The sequence below is a fragment of the Lupinus angustifolius genome, chromosome LG07 (genome assembly GCF_001865875.1).
Source record: "Lupinus angustifolius cultivar Tanjil chromosome LG07, LupAngTanjil_v1.0, whole genome shotgun sequence".
NCBI classification, from domain to species: Eukaryota; Viridiplantae; Streptophyta; class Magnoliopsida; order Fabales; family Fabaceae; genus Lupinus; species Lupinus angustifolius.
This window is the reverse complement of record NC_032015.1, coordinates 4952497-4979781: the sequence shown is the minus strand read 5'-3', so window position 1 is coordinate 4979781 and position 27285 is coordinate 4952497. Positions and strand designations below refer to the sequence as shown.

The following is a 27285-nucleotide window of genomic DNA, read 5'->3' as shown; positions in this document are numbered from 1 at the left end:
TCAAAAGTATATTACTCTATGTACCAAATGAATAGTAAAAAAAATAATTAATTATTAAAATTTTAACTTAAATATATATTTTTCAACCAATAACAAGTGTATGACACATAAAGTGATACACTCTTGGGCGTGCTCCACTTGGAAGCCTAAAGTAATTAAAATGACTAAGCCTAACTCAACTCCAAATTATTAGCCCGAATTTTGCTATAAACCTTCAAATATGTATCCTCTTCCGGTTTTGGATGTTCAATGCTACAACACAATGGAGATAAAAGCAATAGAGAAGATGTAATAACCACTATGAAAGTTGAAACTGAACAACTTTGTATGTGGGTAGTGTTAATATTATCACATGCTTTTGCTAGTAGTACATTGGTTAATATTTATACCCATCTGGGTGTTTTAGCTTCAATTACAGACTAACTCCATATTCAATTTAAACGACAACAAAATGCAGGTAAAAGCATTTAATGAGGGTTGAAACGGTAGGGATCCTCAGACTCAGTTACATATTTGGTCCTCATATTGTAATGGTGATACCTTGTATTTTCATAATCAGCAGCTCTCATTTCAGCTGGTTTTGGCTCAGCTCCAACTGCTGCATAAACAACTTCTCCACTCTTTTCACGTTGTCGATGTCTCGACTTTGGTTTCTGGCTCTTGGATTTAGAGTAATTTGGAATCTCACTTGATCCATAGAATTCAGCATACTCATGTCTTTTCGATGACCGGTGCTTACTTGATAAAGAAGGATCCTTGGAAGTGCTTGATTTTACCTTTGGTGGCTTCATTTCGGAATGTTTCTCAGATATGGTTGGAGCATGGACCTGCTTGTTTTCAGACAGAGGAGCAGGAGCAGTTTGCCTGTTCACCAATGGGGGCTCCACCTCATCTTCGGGCATCCGAAGACGATCTTTCAGTGGTGTTAGGCCTCTCCTGGGGCTATCGGGTCTGAAACGTGAGGGTATGAATTGAGGGAATGAACTAGTCAATGCTTCAAAGGAGAGTTTAGAGAGATCAACAAGCTGTCCAAAAAATGACCATCCTTGTTCCTCTTTTTTGCTCTTAGGTTTCTCATTGTTTGCATCGCCTTTAAATTTGGTTTCTGATGGTTGCTGCAGCATGTATGCAGTGTAATTAGCCAAACAACGGATGATTTTTTTTTTAAATAAGAAATCGAACAGACATCATACCTAAAATATTATATTTTTTACATTCTGGAATACTAACACAAAAAAGAAAGGTGCAAACAGATCAACCGAAATAAGGGGAAAGGCCTGCCACAACCCCCACACCAAATGACAACAAAGAACAAAGGAAAGAAAAACGTTATTCCAATTTAGACAATGAACAATGAGTGAAATAGAAATTTTGACTTTTGAGAGTTAGAGTTTCAAATAAGATCATTTTGCAACATTATGAGGTTACTAGATGCAAAACATCCTATAACACTGAATTATCTTTTTAACAAATGTTATTCAGGCAAATAGACTTACCATCTTTGAGAAGAAAGAGGATCCAAATCCCTGCTGAAGCATGCATGTAGCATATCCTACTACGACAGCACCAACAACTGCAAGTATATCTGCAGGAACGCACCAATATAATGCAATTTAGTATAAGAAAACAAGGAGTTAAATGGTTACAGAAAACATCTAGTGGACTAAATCAACAATGCAGACATAAATAATTAAATTGAGCAAAAGTATTATTGGGTTTAATAGGGAGCTAAATCTTGTTCTCTAATTAACATATTCCCATTTTTTAACTTCACTACTAAATAGTGCAAACTCACAATCTGCCAGCAAATACCAGAACATATTTAAAGGCCAACCTTTTGACAAAGAATACGTCAGACCCACCAAGAAAAACATAATGAAGTTAAAATCACTTGGCAGACTGGAATTGCCTCACCCAACTGACCCAAGGGGAATCAAGACCAGGGATGAGCAGATACATTAGTTGCACAGTAGCTCACACGTAGAGACATAAACCAATGTATCTGACCGACAATATTTGACAAGAAAGAAATATGTTCCCTTCAATTTGAGATGGGACCAAAGCAGCTAATGCTACCATTACATATCAAGATACAACCAATAAAGCCATCATCCCTAACTTATCTACATAATGCCATAAGAGAAATGCAAGCATACTATTGTTTATAGTAGTCCACAGAACACTGATGTCATACAATGATACAATCAAATATAGTATTATTTTTACGTTCCTTCTTGACAACTTATATTTATATGTTTCTTCTTTCTTTCTTTTACTCTGTATGAGCGGTATCCAGAATTCAAAACCATAACTTTAACATCCAAACACATGTCCCAAAGACCAGAAATTTAGCCATTGGTGAAGAATAAGGCATTAAAAAAATTTGGTGCTCGCATGTTTAGAATGTCAAACAAAAAGCAGTAGAGACTATTATCATCTTATATCAACAGAGACTGTGAATATATTAATAACCATACATATCAAAGAAAGGAATAAGAATTTAAACCTGTCACAGAAATTGAACTAGATTGATAATCACAATCCTCCTGGTCAAGAAAGATTTGCCTAAGAGCAGCATTTCCTCTATCAATGACCAACAAGGAACAGGTTGGGCGAACATATACCAGATCAAAATCATTTGAGAACTTTGCATCCTCACTAGGCCCATCCCTGTAGCCTGCAACATTTGACTTCCCTCCAGCAATGGTTGTCACACCTTGAAAGTATTTACGGAGATCAACAAAAATATATCCCTTTTCACAATTCTCACTGACTACTGACTAGTAAGTACTAGCACCGCAATTCTAAGTTGAGTTTTTATAAGTAAAATTTATAGCGTTAGTCCATACTAGATCCTGGAATCTTGTTAACTGAGTTAATACATACCAGAATCTCCAATCTTTCTGATGGCCATATTCTGAGTATCAGCAACATATACATTCCCTTTATCATCCAGGGCTATGCCTTTGGGATGATTAAAACGAGCATCACTGGGTTTTCCATCGACATGACCTGTGTAGCCCTGAAACGACCCGGCCACCAACCTTCCTCTACTATCTGCATAGTCACGCAAAATTAAAACAGAAGGAATGGGGTCTTAAGTCCAATGACTAAACATCAAATCTTTCATATAACTCAATAAAATCCAAAGATCCGATTCACTAGCCAGATAAATTTGCTGAAATCCATAAACCAGGTAGACAATATAGCTCAGCATTCGATTTTCTCTATTATTTCCAGTTCTTAACCATTATTTTTGCCCGAGGGACTAACAAAGCCTTGTTAAGTAAACCAGCCCATAAACTAAAACTCATTCATTTTTAATCATTTTACTTATGATTTGCTGATAAAGTTGAATAAACAATTTGAAAAAATAAGAAAGTGGAGGACCATCACAAGAATGTATGTCAAAACTGTAATGTACCAAGGATCATATTTGACAATCAATAGCTATAAAAGGCAAGAGGAAATGAGCAACCATACATTGGGACAGTGGCGGGGTGATTCGTACAATGTTGCTATTAGTTTCATCAACAGCAAAGAGTTCACCATCCTCATCAGATACACGAATCCTGTAAGGAATTACCCCGATATCGTTTCCTTCGGCGACAGTCTCAACAACATAACCGTTCTCAAATTGAAGAACATTCCCATCTGAAAAATGACAAAATTACATTCTACTAACACGCCAGAACCACAAGCATGTTATATCATGCAGTGTGCTTTTAATTTAGCATTATAAAAAGAAACCATTATAAGAGTTAACCTGAGCGAGGGGTCTTGGGGGTAGACCATTTCCATTTGACAAGTGAAGAAAAATGCTTGATCAGTGCTCCTGATAAATCAACACTATTTAGTTTAAAGTTACCAAAAATAAATAGGTAAAGAAAAAGAAAAATGTGAAATTTCATTGGAAATAAGCAGAATTAAACATAACAAATTGGAAGGGAAGGAGCATATATGAAATAGATATAAAAAGGAAACAATGTAAAAGTGCTTTTTTTCCAAGTGGGCATTTCGTAAAACCCAAAAGGATCAAACTTTAGCATACCCAATTGAAAAGAAAAAAGAAAAAAAGAATGAAAAAGAAAAAAGAAACTGGGAAAAACACAAATTGTTGAAAAGGGGGAAATGGGAAAGTGGGTGTTTTTTTTACCTGAAGGAGCAGCGTGAGCTTGAAAATGAAGAGAGGAAGTAATGGAAAGTGCAGTAAAAGCATAGAAGAGAAGGTGATTTCTCATATTTGTGTGAATGATCGAAGAGAAGGTGATTTTGTCAGTAGCTATGGAAGAAGAAGAGAGTGATGAAGGGCATTTTGGGGAATGAGAACCATAAAATCTGTTCTAGTTTAGTGTGTTCACCGCCTCACTGTTCTAACCCAAGTGCTTTTTGTCGTTGTTCTCTAGTGCTAGTATTTTTATGTTTTTAACTTTTCGTATATCTTTTTTTTCTCCTCTTCTTTTTACCATGTTAGAGAGAAAATGAACTTTTGGAGGAAGAAAGGAGAAGAATCTAAGTATGAAAATAAAACCTTCTTTCTTTTATTAAGAAAAAATAAGTTGTGGGGATTTATACTCTCATTATCTAACTTAGCTGATTTGACAAAATATATATGTATATATAAAAAGCATGATGAGCACTAATTTTCTTTTATATGTATTATAGTAGAAGTAGCTCATACTGTCATATATATATACCTAAAGAGAGATTAATGTTGTACCAAGGCTTACTAAATCGAGTTTAATATATATATATATTATGTATTTACTTTTATTTAAAAATTGATGGACATGAATAATAATAATAATAATAATAATAATAATAATAATAATAATATATTAACAGTGTAAAAAAAAATTCTTGCAAATATAAATGCTAAAATCTAATAAATTTTGGCCCTTATATTTAGTGATCAGTTATTTTGAATTGTTTAAAGTTTAAGCTTAGTTTAATTGATGATTAAATTTATAATATTCAATATTATTTATTGTAATGACTTTTTAGATTGTTATTGCATCAATTACCTTTACATTTAATTATCATTAACTTCTGAATAAAATTAACATAAATAAATGGGTGTATATATTAATTGGGTATAAATCATTAAGAATAACTAATATATTCTTCTTGTATTTAAGGTAAACTTTTAAGTTTAATTAGAAGTAAAATAATCCCAGTTACACTGGCCACCTTTCTTTGAATTTGGACATTTTATCTATGTGTATGTTCGGTTTCCTTGGGGGCTTTAGAATTAAGTTTAGGCCGAAACTAATAATTTTAGAAACTATATGACTAAAATTATCAAGTTTGAGGAGTGTGCCAATGTGAAATCGATATGTATATAGCTCCACACAATTATGGTACGACGAGTGCACATATGAAGATGACATTATAAAAACTAGTTTAAGTAGAGACAACAAATTTTGTCTAATTTTATCAAGATTGGAGAGACCATAATATATGAGAGATCTTCTCTAATAGGTTAAGTAAAAGAAGAATTTAAGACATTACTTATGGATGATTAGTTATGGGCTTGCTGCATGGTTTGATAGAGGCCAGGTTGCTACTTGTTCATGGGATTGCTGGTTCTTTTTATGGGCCTATGTTTGTAAATTGTTTTCTTAAGGTTTGTGTATTATAGTTTCAGTAGCTGGCTCTGATTGTTGCACAAGAAGAAATTATTAGGTGTATTGAGGATACATGTTTTTGAGATTCATTTTAATGGTGTATGTGTGCCAAGGTTTTTGGGGTTTAATTTTATTAGCATAATGATCATTACACATTTTTTATTTAGGAGGTTGTGTGTGTAGTGTATACATTCAGGTATATTATCTTTGATATAACTGTCTAATAGATTAAATTTAATTTTTTCCAACTGTGTACTTGTATAGTATTCCTCTGTATTGTAAACAAACATAACATTTTTATCACATACCAATAAGCAATGAACATATTTGTTGACAAAAAAACTGAGGAAAACAACTCTAATCACCTCCTTCACCAAATTGTAGTGCATGGGTGATTTTATACACAATCGATTGAGATTTGTTGTTTAGATTGGGCTTAAGACTAGTGACTAAGTGGAATGTGAGTGGTTCATTAAGAACCTCATCCATTATAATTATATGATTGGATCAATGTTAAGAGTATTCGTTAATAATGAACGATTCCCTTATGATCCTATTATTAAAACTTGATAGATGGTCCGGGTCTAAATGACTCATTCACTTGTGATGGTGAGACTTAACTTCGACCTAACCATTGAATTTTTTAACTAATAGGACTACAAATAACCCAATTAATAACAAGTGTGAGTCTTTATTTAATCTTAATTGATACTTTGGACTTATATGTTAGATAATGCATCCAAGTGAGATTTCTTATATCATGTTATATTAATTTAGATAGTTTTGTAAGGGCCAATTAGATCCTAAATGTTTAGAATTCGTTTCTAAGAACAATACTTATTGAGAGGGGCCAACTACCGAACTCCGAAAGAGTTCTCTACCTAAAAGGATGAGAAATATATTTGTAGTATAAAAAAAATAGGTAGAACCTAATTATTTATGTCCCTAAATTCTCGTACTCAAAAGAAATTAAAACATGTCACTTATAAATCAATTATTAATAAATAAAATATCAACACATATCACTTATAAACCAATTATTTATAAATAAAGTATTGTCATTTTGATTAATAATATGATGTATCATTTTTCCTTCAAAAACTAATAACATAAATAATTTGTGATTATAGATATCACACTCTCAATTAACCATTATATACTCTAAAATATAATTTGTAAAATTTAATGTTACATGTGAACACGACAGTGCGTGGTTGGTGTTGAAGATGCAGCATTTCTAATGTTCTGTCACACACGTAAACATAACTTCCTCCTACGCCAACTGTGGACCGCAGGATCATGTTTTCATCAATTCCAATAACACCCTTTAGAGCCCAATGAATCTCCACGACAAAGAGAGAGAAGGTAGTAATATGTTGAAAGTGGAAGGGCATAGAAATAACCCTGAAAGTATCGAAAAGGACATAACACTGTGCAATATTTTTAATTCCCAATGCGTGTTCCGTATGTGTCAGATCGGGACATACCTCAATCCCTGTCCTCTTATGTCATCTCGCTTATCTTTCTCTCTCCTCCTTTCCCAATATTTTTTCATAGATTTGCACCAAAACACACTTAAAAACATTTGTAATATTTTTTTTGTCGTGAAAAAGATTTATATACTAACATGATAATAGTTTTTATATTGTAACTATATTATCGACTATTTATTTTTAATTATTATTAACTTTTAAATAAAGTAATCCAATACAATAATTGTGTATAATTTTTTATATTGTTAGTACATAAATATTTCACTTTTTATTTAATAATTTTTGGGGAGACATTTTAAAGGATATGTATGGATAAATAGTTTAGTCGGATATTTATTCAATAATTTTCTAAAAAAATTATTGTTATAAAAAATTAACATTTATCAAAATAGCTTAAGATACTTTAAAAAATGGTAATAAGCCATTTCGATACTTTGAAAAGTTGATTAGAAACAATGGAGGGATAAATTCCATGTTGATCACTAAATAATTATGTTTGTATTCCCAAAAGTTATGTCATTAGATATGATATGTTTAAAACAAATAGACATTAGAACATGAATTTATTATTTATGTGTATAAAAAGATTATGAAGGCATTATGCAACTATTGACCGACCATGGTAGTTATTTTTTTATAACCAACTATATCTTATTTGCAAGCAATGTTATTTGAGTGAAGAACATTTCCATTGTACAAGGAAGCTAACTTTTTCAACAAGACTTTTTCTCCTATACAAGAATTAAAACTTGACTTATAAAAAATCGATTTTTTAATAAGTGGGTCCACGTAAAATCGCTTACTCCATGTACACTCTCTCTCCTCCAGCTGCGGTATCTTTGTCTGGCTGCAGTGTTAAAAAGAAAAATACAACACAAACACCATCACATCACATTCAACTCCATTAGTCTTTTCTCTTTTTCAGAGGCCAAAATCAAAATTTTCCAAACACATCCTCATTATAAGAGAAGAAACTTGACAACATAGTTTGTACCACAAAGTCTATGTGAGCGTTTATTATATTCTAGTATACATTGCTAACAAGGTTTTATTTTTTTCTCATTTTCATTCATTCCCATAGACACGTTTCTTGTCCAGGTTAGCTTAGGAAACTTCATCGCAAGCTCCATTAACTCCTTTTTTCCTTTCATTGGTGCATTTATTATCATTCTATTATTGCATGTTTCATCTCTTTAGCTCATTATATATATGTGTGTGTGTATATATATATATATTATAGGAAGCAGAGTCAAGAACTTTTGGGGCTTTGTTTTGTAGGTAAAACTCGGTGTTTTTTATAATTATTTTCTTTTAATAAAGGGAAAGTTAAAATCTTTTGCACGCGTGTTAATCTCTTTCTCTGTACATGTTCAATAAACACGTTTTGATCATCTTTTTGTCGCTGTTCAATAAGTAGTCTTGTTCATCTTTTTAGTTATGTGTGTTTTTTTGTTGCAGGGTTTTTCAATCTCATAGTTGGAGAACAGCATAGAGCAACATGTTTGAGGATTCTGTTTGTCTCTGTTTCCTTGAGATTCACGTTTCATAAAGAGAGCAACTTGACATCTTTGTTCAACTCCAGTTTCTCGCGATATTTCTTAAGGTGCAGTAAATCCCCTTTTATTTCATATCAATGTTTGGTTTTGTGATTTTTCCCAATTTTGTTACGCTATTGTATAAATTCATTCTGGGTTTTATTTGTTTAGTGTTTAGAACCTATCCCTATTTATAATAAACTTGTTTGTTGCAAGTTGCAGCCACTAGTGGTTAAAAAATAGTTGTATTATCAAATATCAAATACATAAAGATGCTTTTATTTTTGCAGTGTGCTTCATGTTTATGTTGTTTGATGATAATGACTTTTGTTTGTTTTATACTGTGGAAGGAGGTTGGTATTTTTGGATGAAATAAGGAATTAGGTTGATCTTTTTGAAGTCATAATGTCTAGTGTTGTGCTTTGTTGATGTAAACATGTTGTATGTGTGGTGGGTTCTAAAAGTGCCAAAGAATCTCATCTTGTATAATTTGGACTTATTTCATAGTAGTCATGTGACTATCTGCCATAGTGGATGTTGAAATGACAGTAGTGGGGGAAAGCAGTCAATAAGATTGTAAAAATGTTGTTTGTACATATATAGTATTTTACCATTCTAATATGACTGAAATATCTATCTTTACTCTGGGTAAAGATTTATGCACTTTGTACATCATTCATCATTCATTTGTATTATTTGTTAAAAATGAATGGTGGATGATGAACGGAGAGTGTATAAAACTTATATACTGTCGGTGAATATATCTTTTTTCTTTTCTAATATAGTAGCAGCACCAGCATAAGTGCTCCTCTTAAGCCATGATTAGTCATGGTGAAGATCAAAATGTTTGGATAATAAATACTCTGTTTAGGAAGATCACTATTTTATAATGATGTTATTTATGCACACTTATACGCATAACATCTCACACATGAATTGTTTTTGTCATTTGATTACGGTTAGCAACACCTTATTAATTACTACATACATACGTGGCTAGACCGATGTAGTTAGTATGTAAGAATTGTGTGATTCGTAGTATCTCAATGTGCAATGATTCTCATGGCCGGCAATACAACTCCACATGAGAATGGAAATGGAAACAGAATCACATTTGGATCCACTGCTATGAGGGATTAATCACGAATCAACTGGGTCGTGTGATTCACGCATGATCAGGTTGCGTGCGAGCGAACAGGTTTTGGAAACAGTTCTTTAGGGTTTTCGGACCATCTTTTAAACAGTATGCCGAAAATGATGAAGAAACCCCACATATTTAGGCTATTTTGTCGTTTTGGCTCATTGTGACTTAAATGTTGAACGCAAAATTCATGATTCTGCACTGTCGCATGGCCAGGTTGCCCGTGAAAGCAAATTTTAGTTGTGTGCGAGCCACTAATGGGCTTTGAATGAGTATGTTGAACTAGACAAAGATACCCACACTTATTTTTTTTGTCGTTTTGACTTATTATGACTTCAATGTTGATTTATCTTAAAGTTTCTATTTCAGTTTATTGTTGATGTGTAATGAGTCCACTCGACTTCAAAGTGCTAATATCTGTTGTTTCTTTATCTGAAAATATGCTCTCTGTTATTTTTGTTGGCCATGTATCTAAATGTTCATGATTTTGATATGATTCACAATTCAGAAAATAGGTGTTCTGAATCCTGATTTGAATCTCACATTCTCAAATTGATTACCATGAGTATATAAATTTGCCAGAGCATATGTGATATGCAGGAAACTTTATCCTTATTTTATTGCTTCTGTTTGTTCCATAGAATCTTATATTTATGAACTATAACTGGTGGATAAAGCCCTCAGGGCATTTCACAGATTGCAAGTTTTCTTTTATCATGTAGTAATACATAATGAGGATGATGCATTTTGTATTTGTCATGATAGTGAAGTTAAAAGTTCCATGTCAGATATTCACTTTAACATTGGTCCTGCTGAAGAAATAGATGGCCAAGCACTGACTTACTGTTTGGCCAAATCTTTAACATGTGGAATATGCAGAACCCAGGGTATCCTAAGGTTTGTAAATCAGAAAATATTTTTAAATAAAAGGAGAACATAAATAATTGTTTGTTGTTTTAATAGTTACCATATCTATAGTTGAAATTTTATTTACCAACATCTAATGATTGCCCAAGGAAGGTTTTTACCTGGATTTATTTTTACACTTTACCATTCCTTTGAGTTATGGATCTAGCCGTGGCTGAATTTACCCTAGAAAAGGATGGGAAGTGAAGGATTAGTGTTGATAATGACGTTATCATCATTGCTTTGGTAATAAATCAGTGCCAAATAAACACAGATTTATCTGGTCACTTTCCAAACAAGATCTTATTTTGACTGGTGGGTCAAATGTCTTACGCCCTTTGAACCGAAACTTCAGGAAATTGAATGTAGAAATAAGAATTTGTTTTTTAGCTAGGAGTTGTTGTTAAGTTTGGGATTGAAGCTTTGCATTTTAATTGCATAATACTTTTCCTTTTTAGTACAATATCATATAGATATTCTTTAAGTTGATTAAATTACTGAATCTTCTTTTCTACTTTTGCTTGATATGTGACACATTTGTCCCATTTAAGATTCATGTTGCAAATTACCACCGTGCACAAGATGCCTAGTATAACGTGGATACACTATAGCTGAGAATTTTTTATTGTATCTTTTGATCATGTCCTTAAGTCTTTGTTCTTCAGTGTCCGTCTTTTATTCTTAATATGCTGTTTTAGAAATGACTTTTGACCCTTTTGAAAGTAGGCAAATAAAAACCTTTTTTTTGTTGAAAAATAAAAACCTTTATAAATGAAGAACAAAAAGAAAAATTCCATCCTTCATTAAAGCATAATGATCATTCAGTCGAAACTTTAAAGCATACTGCTTTTTTCTTTAGCTGGACAGGCTCATTATGATCACCATCATCTTATAACTTTATTGCCTTTGTGATTCTTTTTAAATACTTGAATACATTTTCACCATTTTTCATCTTCATTTTCAATATTTGTATTACTTCTGCAGATGGATCCAGTTAAACCATCCGTAGTGACACCGAGAAAGAGTAAATTGGCTCGCACATTTGCGAAGGTTCTTCATGTTAGATCAGTGAGTGAAATTGCACAAGTTGATAGACTGAAGAATGCTAAGACTGATGCAAATCTCAAGGATGACATACGAAATACACAGTCTGAGTCTTTCAACAAAGATGATGAAGAGCTTCAGAAAAAAATGGCAACAGAAGCTCTACTTGCAAAGCTTTTTGCTAGCATTTCAACTGTGAAAGCTTCATATGCGCAGCTCCAATATGCGCAATCGCCTTATGATCCTGATGAAATCCAAGCTGCTGATGGATTGCTTATCTCAGAGTTGAAGACTTTGTCCGAGATAAAGCGATGCTACTTGAACAAACAATTTGATCCTTCACCAGAGAGAGCAATTCTTGCAGCCGAATCAAAGGAACTGCTGAGTGTTATTAAAACCTATGAGATCATGGAGAAGAAGTTACAATCACAGTTGCAGCTAAAAGAATCTGAGATTATATTTCTTAGAGAGAAGTTGGAAGAAACTAATAAGCAGAACAGGTCAATTGAGAAAAAGCTAAATCAAAGTGGATCATTATCTGTACTTGATAATCTCCATATTTCAGGATTGAGTCCTAGCCATTTTACCACTGTTCTTCGCCAAACCGTTAGGTCCATTCGGAGCTTTGTGAAGTTGATGGTGAATGAGATGAGATCCACTGGCTGGGATATCGATGCTTCGGTAAATGTTGTTACTGAACAGAATGTGGTTTACTGGAATGAAGATCACAAGTGTTTTGCAATTGAGTCCTTTATTTGCAGGGAGATGTTTGATTCTTTCAACACCCCAAATTTTTCTCTTCCAAATGAGTCTCTTCCCGATAAAAGTAAGCTACAACAATTATTCTTCGGGAGGTTCAGCGAGTTAAAATCTTTAAAAGCAAAGGAGTTTCTTGCTTTGAAGCCAAGGTCACCATTTGCAAAATTTTGCAGGGTCAAGTACTTGAAGCTTATTCATCCCAAAATGGAGTCATCATTTTTCGGTAACCTTGACCAAAGAAACCTTCTAAATATAGGAGAATTTCCTGACACCAACTTCTTCACATTATTTGCTGAGATGGCTAAGAGGGTATGGCTCTTACATTGCTTAGCCTTCTCTTTTGAGCCTCAAGTTTCAATCTTTCAAGTTGAAAATGGATGCAGATTCTCTGAAGTGTACATGGATTGTGTGAATGATGAAATGGCAGTGGAAGAATCTGAGCCACAAGTTGCTTTCACTGTAGTTCCAGGTTTCAGGCTTGGGAAAACTGTTATACAGTGCCAAGTTTACCTTTCACAGCACCAAAGCAAAAGGAGCAACTAGAAGACATTATTTTGAGTTAAACTTTTGGAGGGTAAGGACATGGCCCTGTGGGGACTCTGACCTATGGCTAGGACTTTTAAAAGAAAAAGCATGTGAACCATTGGATTGGGAACAACCTTTTTTCTTTAGAATGTTTTTATTTATTTAATCAAAGGGCATACCCCAGAATTTGTTGATATTAGGCCAGTGACAGGGATTGTCTAGCTGTATGCATTTTAAGGACATTGCATGGTATATGTTATGTTAAGAATTAAGATACATAATTAATAATACAAGTGGTAATTTTAGTACCCTTTTTATATTTTATTATTAACTTTTGTTCTAACTTATTTGGCTGCCTTAATATATTTTATTAATATGTACTCAAGCCTATAGTGGAACCTGATTGAACGACAGGGTTATTTGTCTTATATTCTTAGATCATAAAATTTTAAAAATTATCTATATGCTTATCAAAATAAGACTAATTAAGAGTTTTATGAGGACTGCACGATTCTGACTGTTTGACCAAACTTAAAAACAATTTTACTTTGTAGTCTTAATTAAATGAAGAGTTTTGAATTAGGAAAATTCTGATGTGTTAAATTCATTTAAACTGTAATAATCTAGAAAATGATCATACAGTTCACTTAATAAATAAAAATACGGAATAATGTTTTGTTTTTCATATGTTATTTCAAAATAATTATTAATTATATAAAATTTGTATTAATATATAATTATATATTTATAAATATTTCTTAATTATATATGATATATCTTAATCCTACCATTCAATTTAATCCGTTAAACATAATATATGATATCTTTGATAGGGCGTCCTTCTTGAATTTCCGAACATTGATTTGATCTACTTGCCCCATTTTCTTTTACTTTAGCATAGGATGCCTCTAAATCTAGTGTGAGAGGAGGCATTATTATTTAATAATTCTCATGGAATTAATGTTCAATACTCTTTGATGATATTTATAACAAAAAATAAATATTTATAGAAAAGGTATTATATTTGAAGGTCCCACATAATCCCATCTTTATTCCATTGGGTCGGTGGTGTGGTCATTGTGGTGTGCATGTAATGACAATATTTGCAAATCTTTCACATCACAAAGGAGATTGTGGTTCCTGTTTGGTTTGCATATTCTTTTATAACACATCCCAATCGTTACAAATATTATCTACTAAAAAATAATGCACCTGAATAAGTAGGTGGGTGTGTGGTTATTAATAAGGTATAAGTGGAAGGTTATTCTAAGATTTTTGAGGGCTAGTCACGAATTTACATTCTTAGAAAGATTCCATATTTTCCGGAAAATAATTGTGGGTCAAATTTATTTGTTTTTGCTGAATTGGTCACGTGGCATGGGTTAGATTTATGTAACGTTCACAATAGTATCGAGGGTAGGTGATTTCTTTTACTTTTGAGTGAAGTGTGCTACCTAGCATAGCATCATTATGATCATGTGGGGACATTGAATAAAAGGATTTGATGTGACAGTACAAGCTAATATTTTGGAAGTATAATATATATATAAAATTATGATAAAAAAAATGTATACAGTGTAAGAATTTTTTACACTGTTACTGTATTATCTATCCTTCATTTTTAATTATGTTTGATTTTTCAGAACAATAATCTAAATGTGCACTGATGGTGTATAATTTTTCATATCGTTAGTATATTAATATTATACTCTAAAATTATATATCATTCAACATTCATTCATTTATATTCAACCATGATTAAACATAAATGATGAACGATAAAATGACAATATAATGTATTTTTCACTAAAATCTTTTGGTCATAACAAAACTGACATAATTTACATTAATACTTGCAAGTTTCAATTGCTGCCAGCACACAGCACATCATTATTTTTCATGTTTATACTTGGGTATACTTGCTTGTCTAGGAACTTCTTTTCCCTGGAAAGTTTAGTGAGTTTGTTTCAATAGCTCACCAAGATAGGACAAATTTCACGGTTAACATAATAGTATTGTTTTGCTATCAAGTAATGAACCAAAGAACGTAATTTTATGTTAAAAGATTGAATGCATTTTTTATTATTTTATTAAATAAAGCACTTCCCAACAAAAAAATTATATTGTTGGGTTGCTTAATCATTGCTCTTTATAATAATGGATAGTAAAACTAAGATAGTATAAGTCAGATCATTCATAGTTGGACAAACCCAGTTGCATAATGAGATAAGTTATTGAGACAGTATAGGTTTGAAGAAAAGAATTGGTTGAACTTGTAAAGTAGCTGGCATAATGATCCTCTAATGGATCATTATAGTTACAAAATTGGGAACTTTGACCATGTAGTTTCTTAAGTAAAAGTTCACACTTCTATTTCTATGAGTAGGTCCAATTGCACCTATGCTGGGCCATGTGGTCCAACGATCCTGAGCAAAAAGGATAAGATAATGCCTATTTTCACATACAAGTTGTGATTTTGAATATTCAAACATATTTTTATAACAATGCACAATATATTCATTATAATTTGACAGCCAAGATATAAAATCTCATACTCATATGTAGGATCGGTAGAGATAGCAAAACTAGTCGCTCATACTCATATGTCTGGCAGCCCAAAGGCGTTAATGCATAATTTAAAAATAAAAAGATAATATAACCATAATAAAGAAATCAAATAAAGTAGTTAAAGAGTACAAATTTTTGTCTAATAATGATACTAATAAAGGTCAGACAATTGGACAAAACTTACATGCCTTAGTCCACAAAAAATTGTAAGATATGTGGACATTATCCATTTTGCCATCTTGACATAGGGTATCTTAAGTGGATGAGGATCACTTGTACTCATTGGTGTACCAAACCAATCAAAATAAATTATTTTATTGGAATTTGTTTTTATAAAAAACATCAATTAATATTTTATATTATTTTAGAAAATATAACTGATTAGGGACAGAGGGAAATAATTTTTTTGGGACAGAAGATCTTTGTCCATCGGGTTGTGTTATACTTATTCGTGCAACTATTTTTTAGATAGATTTATGTTGCTTTGCATTGGTGACTCTTGGCCAGTAATGATAACATTGTTATTTTATCCTATGGAGATTACAATTTCAAAATTTAACATCAGACTCTTTAGTTTTAGTTAAGATTATGAATATCTACTACCGCTCCTCCTTTTAGATATGATATTTTGTATGTCAACATTACCATTAACTAGTACTTAAGTTTATGTAAAACGACATTGTTAAACCAATAAGACTTCAGATCATTTGTAGATAGTTAAGTTTCTTAAATTAGATTTTTGTTGTATGGGTGAAAAATGTTTTGTTCGGAAAAGTAAAACTCACAAAAAGTTCGTTAATAATTTTTTGGGTTTGGAACAATAACTATCTTTTAATAAGTCAAATGTTAGATTTTGGAAGCAACACTTATTATTAGAGATAATCACACATCTCAAGAGAAATTATTTCCTTACCTAAAATGGTGAAAAAATATTGGAGGCAATCATATCCGAGCTGAGAACATCCACAGGTTCTTGCTTAAGGGGAACCAAGGATGTACCACTTGAACCAACGTCCGTTGGTCTTCAAAAAGTTTCTTGTTATTATTAATACTTTCCCGTTGATACATGCAATTAATATGAAAAAAGATTGGTTAGAAATAATTAGTCTTTCCAAGATTTTAAAATTTGAAAATTAAGAACTTGTTTTTAATGAATAACCTATTTAAAATTTTATAGACTTTTATAATAAAAAAAGTTGAAGTCAGATTACCAATTTATACAAGTAATAAGTTGGTAAGATAGTAATAATAGAAATATAGGATTCTCCCAACAATTCTACAAATCTAATACCAGTTTTGCAGTATAACATATTGGGCCGCACACTGGTATAGTGGTAAATAATTTTTGTAATATAATTACGGTCTTAAATTATATATAAGTCATGGGAAGTGAAGGTCTTAAATTATATAAGTCATGGTAAGTGAAGATATTGTTTAGATAACTTAAAGAAATCATAACACAAACAACTTTATTATTTACGTAGTTGAACCTATACTTAATATAGAGGGCAATTTTAGATTTACACATAAGAGCATCATAAAAATCATTGTTCACATTAATATTGCTTAACAAAAGTTGACCTGAAAATAAGAAACTACAGGATTAATGTAACATTGAAAATTCAAAACTTAACAACTATTTATATAATACAACATATCTCTGTCACAAGTTCATGGTCCTAATTAAGGTCATGATCTATCCCATTGGACCACACGGTTAGAAAAGCAATACTACATGCTCACATTGCAAATTAAGTATCATATATTCTGAGACAACCAATGACTTTATCCATTGAGAATATATTTGGTAGCCATATTATTTTGTTCATCATCATAACATTATAGAACTTAAAGTAGATATTAAAAAACAAAAAATAAAATAAAGGGGACATAAAATGTTTAGTTGAAGCATATTATGAGTCTATTGATCTTCCAAGCTTTCTTTGCCTTCTTGAGCTTTCTCAACATTTCATCATCAGTGCATATGGTACCAGGTGAGGTCAAGAACACTGTCCTCTTTATTAAAGGAGACCACAAACCACTCTGCTCATAATCAAAATCGAATTGAGAAGCATCAAAGAATTTTCCAAGAAGCCTTTCAGAGACAGATTTTGTGACCATTTGAATGCATGGGCTGGTTGGTGTGGAACATGACAGTGAAGTTTCCACTGATGATGATGAGGGAGATTCAGAAGAGGCTTCAGAAAGATACATTGACACAGATTATTGATAATATTGATCAGGAGAGTGAGAACTGAGAAGTTTCTTTTTATTTTCCTTGGAGACATTCACAGAGAGGAGGAAGGGAATATAAGTAAATCATGGTGGGGACTGATGGTGTAATTGGTGGTACTATAAGTGGACTTTCTTATTTTGAGAATGAATATATGATGTCCCATTAGGAACTCGGACCGATAAAAACATGTCATCTAATTAAAAAAATTTAAAAATATAAATTAATATTTTATATTATTTAGTGTAATTTTATCGGATAGTGACATAAAATCTTTATCCTGTGCATGGTCCTTCTAGCTATCAACATGGGAGGCCATTTATATTATTCAAAGATGGGGAAAAAGGTTTAAAAGCCTTCCCATTTGGTGAACTACTTTTATGTAACATATTTGATATCCTGCATGATTTTGAGCCCCTTCTTGAAATTGTGATGCTTGAGATTTATAATATTCTCACCTAAACATGTGAGAATCCAAATTTTGTACTTCCTTTAAAAGTGAGACATTTTGAATATTTTTACCTTGTCATATGCTTAAATATTTTTGTTCTTTCAATATGAGAAAATCACATTTCTAAGTGAGATATGCAACTTACATTCTGTGAATCAATCCACGTTCTCAGGTAGGACCTTACATTTCACCCGGTTAAGGATTAAACACTCTCAGTTGTAAAATTGAACACATTATTCTACTTCAACATTATAAAACGGACATTATGTATCTGGTGTTTTATGCCAATGTGATGAGTTATAGTTTATTATGTCATTGTCAACAAAGACTGATTCGGAAAGTATGGATAGGTTAATTGGTGCTGCAAAAAAAGCTAGAGCGGAGTTGTGGGGAACTTCATATAGAAGGTATTTGAGTAGTGACTTAATATAGGGTAAAAGGTACCATCATTATACATTTGGTAACTTTATAAATGATTTCTTATATAAAACACGTGTTAATAAATAAATCTGTCCTATATAATTAATCATGAATAATTATAATTAAAAATTAGTTATTAGTCATATATATATATATATATATTAATCTTAATAGTTTAAATAAAATGCAACCATTCATATTATATATTATTTATTTATTGTAGTAACACATTGTTCTAATGAGTCGTTTTATCATTCACATGTAACATTAGAGATGCACGTGGAGGCAGTAACCCATATTAACACTGACTTCTGTTAAACCAAACTATTATGTTGTGGCCACCTGCACATGATCAATGCCACTAATTAATGTATGTAAATCTTGATCAACCAAGCTTGTGTACCGTTGATCAATAAAATAGGCTGGTTCATCTCAAGTAAATTTACCACCATTAAGGGTGTGAACAAATTTAATTCCCATTTTTTCTCATTTGAATCTATATTTCCGCGTAATTATTTTCTTAAATGTAGCAAGAAACCCACCATATAGGATGTCATAGTAGTCCATCTCCTATAAAAGTTAGGAGGCAAAGATAATTCAGCTCCTACATTGGAAAACTTTCTTCCTTACATAAACAAGTCTTGCAAACCCAATGTCCATCACCAATCTAAGTCCCTCTCATGTACTAAAAGGTTAAATACCGAATGAGATAATGATATATGTCTTTCAAAAATATTTAACGATGTAAATTTTTAATTAAATTTAAATAAAATATATTTATAAATCATCAAACCTATTATAAACTTACATTTTAGTATTGGACTCTCCAATATTAGAGATGGTTTATCTCTCAAAAAAAATGACCATAATATTAATTTATATTATCTTTGTATGCCAAATTTGCTTTTGATCTATGAGGATTGTCATTTCTCTTTAAATTAAACATTCACATTTCAATTATTAAAGAGTCTAACTTGTGTATGCTTACCCTATAAAAAACTCACTAATAACATTAGACTATTAAAATTTTGTGCATGCTAAATTTGTTCAACATATATCAATCTACTTAAATAGAAAAGAGAAACCACACTTATCAAAACAAGAGAAAAAAGCATGATCGACATACTCAATAAACATGCAATCAGATCATATATGCTTTAAATCCTAGTTTCATTTCTTGGGCCCGACAATTATTCTTTAGTAAGAAAGTAATTAGAACCACTATGCATCGGAGTGGTGCTTGTTCCATGAATCACAACGAATCAAATCAAATCCTGTATTGGCTTCATTCTTCTTCTTAAGAAAATGAGAGAGTACATTGTTTGGAACGATGCCATTATCAAAACATTGCAATTAATTTGCAAGAGAACGAAAGTAAAGAAACTAGAAATCTTGGACAACATTTGATTGAAAGGGTGAATCTTGAATACAACTTGAAAAAAATGAAGATTAATAGTGTTATGAGCTAATACACTTTATATCCCGAATCCAATCGTTTTCTTTCTTGTTTGGTCCATAATCACAATCATTAAATTATTAATGGAAACAATTTACATGGTCAATTAAATTATTAATGGAAATTAAATTGCAACAGAATTGTGGAATGAACAGAATATGAAGAAATTTAATATTGCTATTAGGGTAGTACACATTTTTTTTCCTTAACCAAGAAAACATCATCAGTAAGCGAATGAGGATCTTCTGTCCCTAAAAACCACGTCTCCATGTACCAAGTCAATCAAACACTACCAACTAGAATAAAAAGTTACTTTATCATTTTGTGATTTTTCTTTTTAAGTAGATGACAATTTTCCATTGGGTTAGGACACAATGGGACACAAAAAAGTGGGACAGGTGATCCCCACTCGTAGTAAGCATTGAGATGTGCAAAGACTCGTCTAGATCGTGTGTTCCTTCGTGCATGGAATATAATAACTGAGTCATGTGATGAAATGCAACACTGTCTAATACATATATGAGATCTATGCTGTCAAAGTTGAAGTAAAAGGCTCTGATATATGAAAGTTAGTACTACAATATTCTGAACTCATTAAAAAATTGATTACCAATAATTTCATGTAAACTAATTTTTTTAAGATTTGAAAACTCAATAAATTTTTCACTGCATATTTTGCTTTGTAAATGAATTTTTTCTTTCTTGGCGTGTGTTTGCACTCACATTTCATAACCAATCAACTGATCAAGCATAGGCAATTTTAATTAAAAACAAGTTATTCATTTATTGATTGCAGCATAATTTTTTTTAATTATCACATTTTTTTGGCATTTGATATTTCACTATTACTTTTTTTTTATAAAGCAAAAAGCCGTCATATTTGTGGTGACGAAATACTTTTTTTTTTAAATATATATATACTGATTGTGTAAGAGTTTTTTACACGGTCAACAAATCATTCAATATTGATTTGTTAACCATTATTAGTTCTTAAACAAAAGTAATACAAATCAATAGTGGATGATGTACTGATAATATAAAAAACTTTACATTATCAATATAGTGTTACCACCACTAATCAAACATAAATTAAGACGAAGAAAAAGAATTGATTGATCTGGAATAAATTGAATTCCTAATACTAATGCACTTTATTCAATTTGGGAATAAATGAATTACAATGAGAGAAAAACCCTAATTGATTCTCATGAATGAATCTTCATATAAGAATATTCCCAGAAGCTGAATTCTAATCCTTCATTCCCTCTATTTATAGCTTTCTTATTCTGCTAGAATCAATGACTGCATGGGTGGTTTTCTGCCACGGTGGCAGCTTCAGTGGCACTACCATGCGTGTCAGTTCCCATGGTGCCATGTGGGCGTCTTTTATAAAATCTGATGATAGGTGGTCTCTTAACTCTATCAAATAAGATTTTTTTTATTATATATATGCTAACAGTATAAGAGTTTTTTACACTATCACCAAATCATTCATCATTGATTTGATGACCACCATTGACTCAAAACTAATACAAATTAATGATGAATGATATAACGACAGTGTAAAAAACTTTACACTGCATAAATTTTAAACTCATTTTTTGAATAAATATGAATCTTGTATTCGAGATAACATGAAAGGGGTACACATCTAATGTCCCACTGTTTTGTGTCACTCCTTGTTCTATGAGATATTATTAGTTAGAAAAATATTTAATGATTATAATTTTAACTTAAAATAATATTCTTTCAACCAATCACAGTTGATGGTACATAGAATGATACAAAAAGTAGTAAAGCAAATGGGCTCCTATTGAAAAGGGACATCAATCACGTGTTTTTTGAAATGCAGTAAAGTTATATAGAATTTTGCCTCTAGTATATTTTGTCAAAGTTAAATGTCATCATTTGGTTTGGAATAATTCGGTTCCATTTTTCCTGGCTACATCTGGAAGTATTGAGGAGGGCTATTAAAACATTCTTGTCTGTTTTGAAATGATTTTCTTTTCTATATACCAGATATTTGTGTACAATATTGCACCATACAAGGTTGATAACAAAAGTGGTGTAACTAATGATAAAATGTCAAATGATTGTAGAACATGGACTACTGTGTTAAAATTAGGCTTTACAACCATTGTAAATAAAGGTATAGAAGATATAGCCTAAGATTTATAGTCTTGTTTGGTTTGTGTTTACGGCCACAAATTTCATCTCCCCTCATGATTTCCTCAGCTTTATCAAATGCTGGGAAGTCATCTGGAACAAAGGCTATTCTTTGTTGAAGTGTAGGTTGAGGAGGAGCTATTGTTCCCAGCTCATGAGTTTCTTGAAGAGAAGCTTGAGGTTGGAGGAGGATCACTTCCTCCTCCTCCATATTGGTCCTTGCCATTGAACTTGACCCTGACTTGTACACAATGACTTATTCACCCTCCTCAACCTTGGTTTTTCCTAAGAATCTAGAGGGTGGCTTATACACAATGTGCTCACCCTCCTGTTAATCATTGTTCACATCTTGATAGAATGGTTCCATTTTGTGAAAACTACCTACATTTTGTGAAACACTAAAAACGGTAATATCACATATGTTGTCTAAAAACAGTAACCACCACATATGCTATATATAGAGATGGCTACATGAGATGACCCATGTTAAAATTTACCGTTTTTCCTAGCTACTTGTGGAACGTATTGAGGAGGTCTATCAAAATATTATTGTCTGTTTTGAAATTGTTTTCTTTTCTATATACAAGATATTTGCGTACAGTGTTGCACCATACAAGGTTGATAATAGAAGTGGTATAACTAATGATAAAATGTCAAATGATTGTAGAACATGGACTACTGTGTTAAAATTGGGCATTACAACCATTGTAAACAAAGGTATAGAATGTCTAAACTCTATATTATTTGTCTAAGATTTATAGTCATGTTTGATTTGTGTTTATAGCCACACCTTTCATCTCCCCTCATGATTTCCTCTGCTTTATCAAAGGCTAAGAAGTCATATGGGATGAAGGCCAATCTTTGTTGAAGTGTAGGTTGAGGATGAGCTATAGTTCATGACTCTTGAGTTTCTTGAAGAGAAGCTTAAGGTTGGAGGATGATCACTTCCTCCTCCTCCTCCACATTGGTCATTGCCGTTGAACTTGATCATAATTTGTACACGATGACTTCTTCATCCTCCTCAACCTTGGTTTTTCCTGAGAATCTGGAGGGTGGCTTGTACACAATGTGCTCACCCTCCTGTTAATCAGTGTTCACATCTTGATGGAATGGTTCCATTTTGTGAAAACTGCCTCAATTTTGTGAAACAGTAAAAACGGTAAAATCAGTTATGTTGTCTAAAAACAATAACCACCACGTATGTTACATATAGAGATGGCTATGTGACATCACCTATGTTATTATTTACTGTTTTCCTGGCTACTTGTGGAACGTATTAAAGAGGGCTATCAAAACATTCTTGTCTGTTTTGAAATGATTTTCTTTTCTATATACCAGATATTTGCGTACAATATTGCACCATATAAGGTTGATAACAAAAGTGGTGTAACTATTGATAAAATGTCAAATGATTGTAGAACATGGACTACTGTGTTAAAATTAGGTTTTACAACCATTGTAAACAAAGGTATAGAAGATCTAAACTCTATATTACTTGCCTAAGATTTATAGTCTTGTTTGGTTTGTGTTTACGGCCACACATTTCATCTCCCCTCATGATTTCCTCAGCTTTATCAAATGTTGGGAAGTCATCTGAGACGAAGGTCATTCTATGTTGAACTGTAGGTTGAGGAGGAGCTATTGTTCCCAGCTCATGAGTTTCTTGAAGAGAAGCTTGAGGTTGGAGGAGGATCACTTCTTCCTCCTCCACATTGGTCCTTGCCATTGAACTTGACCCTGGCTTGTACACAATGACTTATTCACCCTCATCAACCTTGGTTTTTCCTGAGAATCTAGAGGGTGGCTTATACACAATGTGCTCACCCTTCTGTTAATCATTGTTCACATCTTGATGGAATGGTTCCATTTTGTGAAAACTACCTACATTTTGTGAAACACTAGAAACGGTAATATCACATATGTTGTCTAAAAACAGTAACCACCACATATGCTATATATAGAGATGGCTACATGACATGACCCATGTTAACATTTATCGTTTTTCCTAGCTACTTGTGGAACGTATTGAGGAGGTCTATCAAAATATTATTGTCTGTTTTGAAATTGTTTTCTTTTCTATATACAAGATATTTGCGTACAGTGTTGCACCATACAAGGTTGATAATAGAAGTGGTATAACTAATGATAAAATGTCAAATGATTGTAGAACATGGACTACTGTGTTAAAATTAGGCATTACAACCATTGTAAACAAAGGTATAGAATGTCTAAACTCTATATTACTTGTCTAAGAATTACAGTCTTGTTTGGTTTGTGTTTACGACCACACCTTTATCTCCCCTCATGATTTCCTTAGCTTTATCAAACGCTTGGAAGTCATCTGGGACGAAGGCCATTCTTTGTTAAAGTGTCAGTTGAGGATGAGCTATTGTTCCCAGCTCTTGAGTTTCTTGAAGAGAAGCTTGAGGTTGGAGGAGGAACATTTCCTCCTCCTCCTCCATATTGGTCCTTGCCGTTGAACTTCACCCAGACTTGTACACGATGACTTCTTCATCCTCCTCAACCTTGGTTTTTCCTGAGAATCTGGGGGGTGGCTTGTACACAATGTGCTCACCCTTCTGCTAATCAATGTTAACATCTTCATGGAATGGTTCCATTTTGTGAAAATTGCCTACATTTTATGACACAATACAAACGGTAATATCACCTATGTTGTCTAAAAACAATAATCACCACATGCTATATATAGAGATGGTTACGTGGCATCACCTATGTTATCATTTATAGTTTTTCTTGGCTACTTGTCCAACGTATTGAGGAGGGCTATCAAAATATTCTTGTCTGTTTTGAAATGGTTTTCTTTTCTATATACTAGATATTTGCGTACAGTGTTGCACCATACAAGGTTGATAACAGAAGTGGTGTAACTATTGATAAAATGTCAAATGATTGTAGAACATGGACTACTGTGTTAAAATTAGGCTTTACAACCATTGTAAACAAAGGTATATAAGATCTAAACTCTATATTACTTGTCTAAGAATTACAGTTTTGTTTGGTTTGTGTTTACGGCCACACCTTTCATCTTCGCTCAGGATTTCCTTAGCTTTATCAAATGTTGGGAAGTCATCTGGGATGAAGGCCATTCTTTGTTGAAGTGTCGGTTGAGGAGGAGCTATTGTTGCTGGCTCTTGAGTTTCTTGAAGAGAAGCTTAAGATTGGAGGAGGATCACTTCCTCCTCCTACTCCACATTTGTCATTGTCGTTGAACTTGACCCAAACTTGTACACGATTACTTCTTCATCCTCCTCAACCTTGGGTTTTCCTGAGAATCTGGAGAGTGGCTTGTACACAATGTGTTCACCCTCATCTTAATCATTGTTCACATCTTGATGGAATGGTTCCATTTTGTGAAAATTGCCTACATTTTTTGAAACAGTAAAAACGATAATACCATATATGTTGTCTTAAAACAATAACCACCACATATGCTATATACAAGGATGGCTACATGACATCACCTATGTTATCATTTACCGTTTTTTCTGGCTACTTGTGGAATATATTGAGGAGGACTATCAAAATATTCTAGTGTGTTTTGAAATGGTTTTCTTTTCTATATACTAGACATTTGCGTACAGTGTTGCACCATACAAGATTGATAACAAAAGTGGTGTAACTAGTGATAAAATGTCAAACGATTGTAAAACATGGACTACTATGTTAAAATTAGGCATTAAAACTATTGTAAACAAAGGTATACAAGGTCTAAACTCTATATTACTTGTCTAAGATTTACAATCTTGTTTTGTTTGTGTTTATGGCCACACCTTTCATCTTCCCTCATGATTTCCTTAGCTTTATCAAATGTTGGGAAGCCATCTGGGACGAAGGCCATTCTTTATTGAAGTGTAGGTTGAGGATGAGCTATTATTCTCGGCTCTTGAGTTTCTTGAAGAGAAGCTTGAGGTTGGAGGAGGATGACGTCCTCCTCCTCCACATTGGTTCATGTCGTTGAACTTGACCTTAGCTTGTACACGATGACTTCTTCATCCTCCTCAACCTTGGTTTTTCCTGAGAATCTGGAGGGTGGCTTGTACACAATGTGATCACCCTCCTCTCAATCATTGTTCATATCTTGATGGAACCGTTCCATTTTGTGAAAAATGCCTACATTTCGTGAAATAGTAAAACCGGTAATATCAGCTATGTTGTCTAAAAATAGTGACCACCGCATATGCTATATATAGAGATGGCTACGTGACAGACCCTGTGTGATCTTTTATATGGATTTAATATGTATACATTCATAGTGTAAGTATTTACAATGATGTAAAAATTGTACCATACCGGCAGGTTCAACCAGAAAACCGGTGAACCGGTCCCCTAACCGGTACGGCACAGATGTTGAACCGACCAAGTATTAAAATCGGTCAAAAACTGGTCCAAATGGTCAAAACCGGTGAACGGCCGATATTTCACTAAACCGGCCGGTTTATACACATATTTTTTTTTATCAAAAAAAAACTTAAAAACTCATTACAAGGTGACTCATCTTTCCAATCCTTCTTTAACACTTCAAGGCACATGCTTTCAAGGCATACTTAGATTACACCTTTTGGTTCGTAACATTCATGTGTGTAATCTCAGTGACATTTGTCTAATCTTAGAGTACTGTCTCAAGATAAGATTTGGTGCAAAAATATAATATCGATATGAGACAACTTTGACTCCTTTGTGTTAAATGTTAAAACTCCAAATTTATTTGTTTTGTAGAGTGAGTAGTGAATTTGTGTCATTTATTTATATTTTGCGGTTGTTAAGTGATACTTTTGGATTGATATATGTTTTGTAATTTAGACTTTGAATTTGTTAAGGACTTAAAGTTGTTTGTTTATGTGAATTTTGAGTAGATTATGAATATGAATTATAAATTTGAGTATCTACCTATTTGAATTTTTGTTTTGTTATAGGTTTATATATATATATATATATATATA

General features: G+C 32.5%; 2 protein-coding genes across 9 annotated transcripts; one reads left to right on the top strand and one right to left on the bottom strand.

Moving 5' to 3' along the window:
• LOC109351945 lies at positions 270–4422 on the bottom strand. 2 transcript variants are annotated; one of them, XM_019593671.1, is made up of 7 exons: positions 4157–4422; positions 3767–3835; positions 3484–3657; positions 2887–3057; positions 2507–2716; positions 1497–1585; positions 270–1115 (listed from the first exon to the last, which is right to left on the bottom strand). In XM_019593671.1, exons 1-7 carry the CDS (start codon positions 4239–4241, stop codon positions 468–470), a joined length of 1446 nt encoding a protein of 481 aa, XP_019449216.1. In that variant the 5' UTR covers positions 4242–4422; the 3' UTR covers positions 270–467. The 2 variants fall into 2 exon arrangements, with proteins under 2 accessions (XP_019449216.1, XP_019449217.1); XM_019593672.1 differs by having other exon boundaries at positions 3484–3654.
• Positions 7941–13338, top strand: LOC109351944 (IRK-interacting protein-like). Of its 7 annotated transcripts, XM_019593670.1 has the most exons (4): positions 7941–8218; positions 8579–8723; positions 10013–10068; positions 11687–13338. In XM_019593670.1, the coding sequence occupies exon 4, from the start codon at positions 11687–11689 to the stop codon at positions 13046–13048; it is 1362 nt and encodes a 453-aa protein (XP_019449215.1). In that variant the 5' UTR covers positions 7941–8218; positions 8579–8723; positions 10013–10068; the 3' UTR covers positions 13049–13338. The 7 variants fall into 7 exon arrangements, with proteins under 7 accessions (XP_019449215.1, XP_019449210.1, XP_019449211.1 ...); XM_019593665.1 differs by lacking the exon at positions 10013–10068 and having other exon boundaries at positions 7942–8126; XM_019593666.1 differs by lacking the exon at positions 10013–10068 and having other exon boundaries at positions 7942–8165.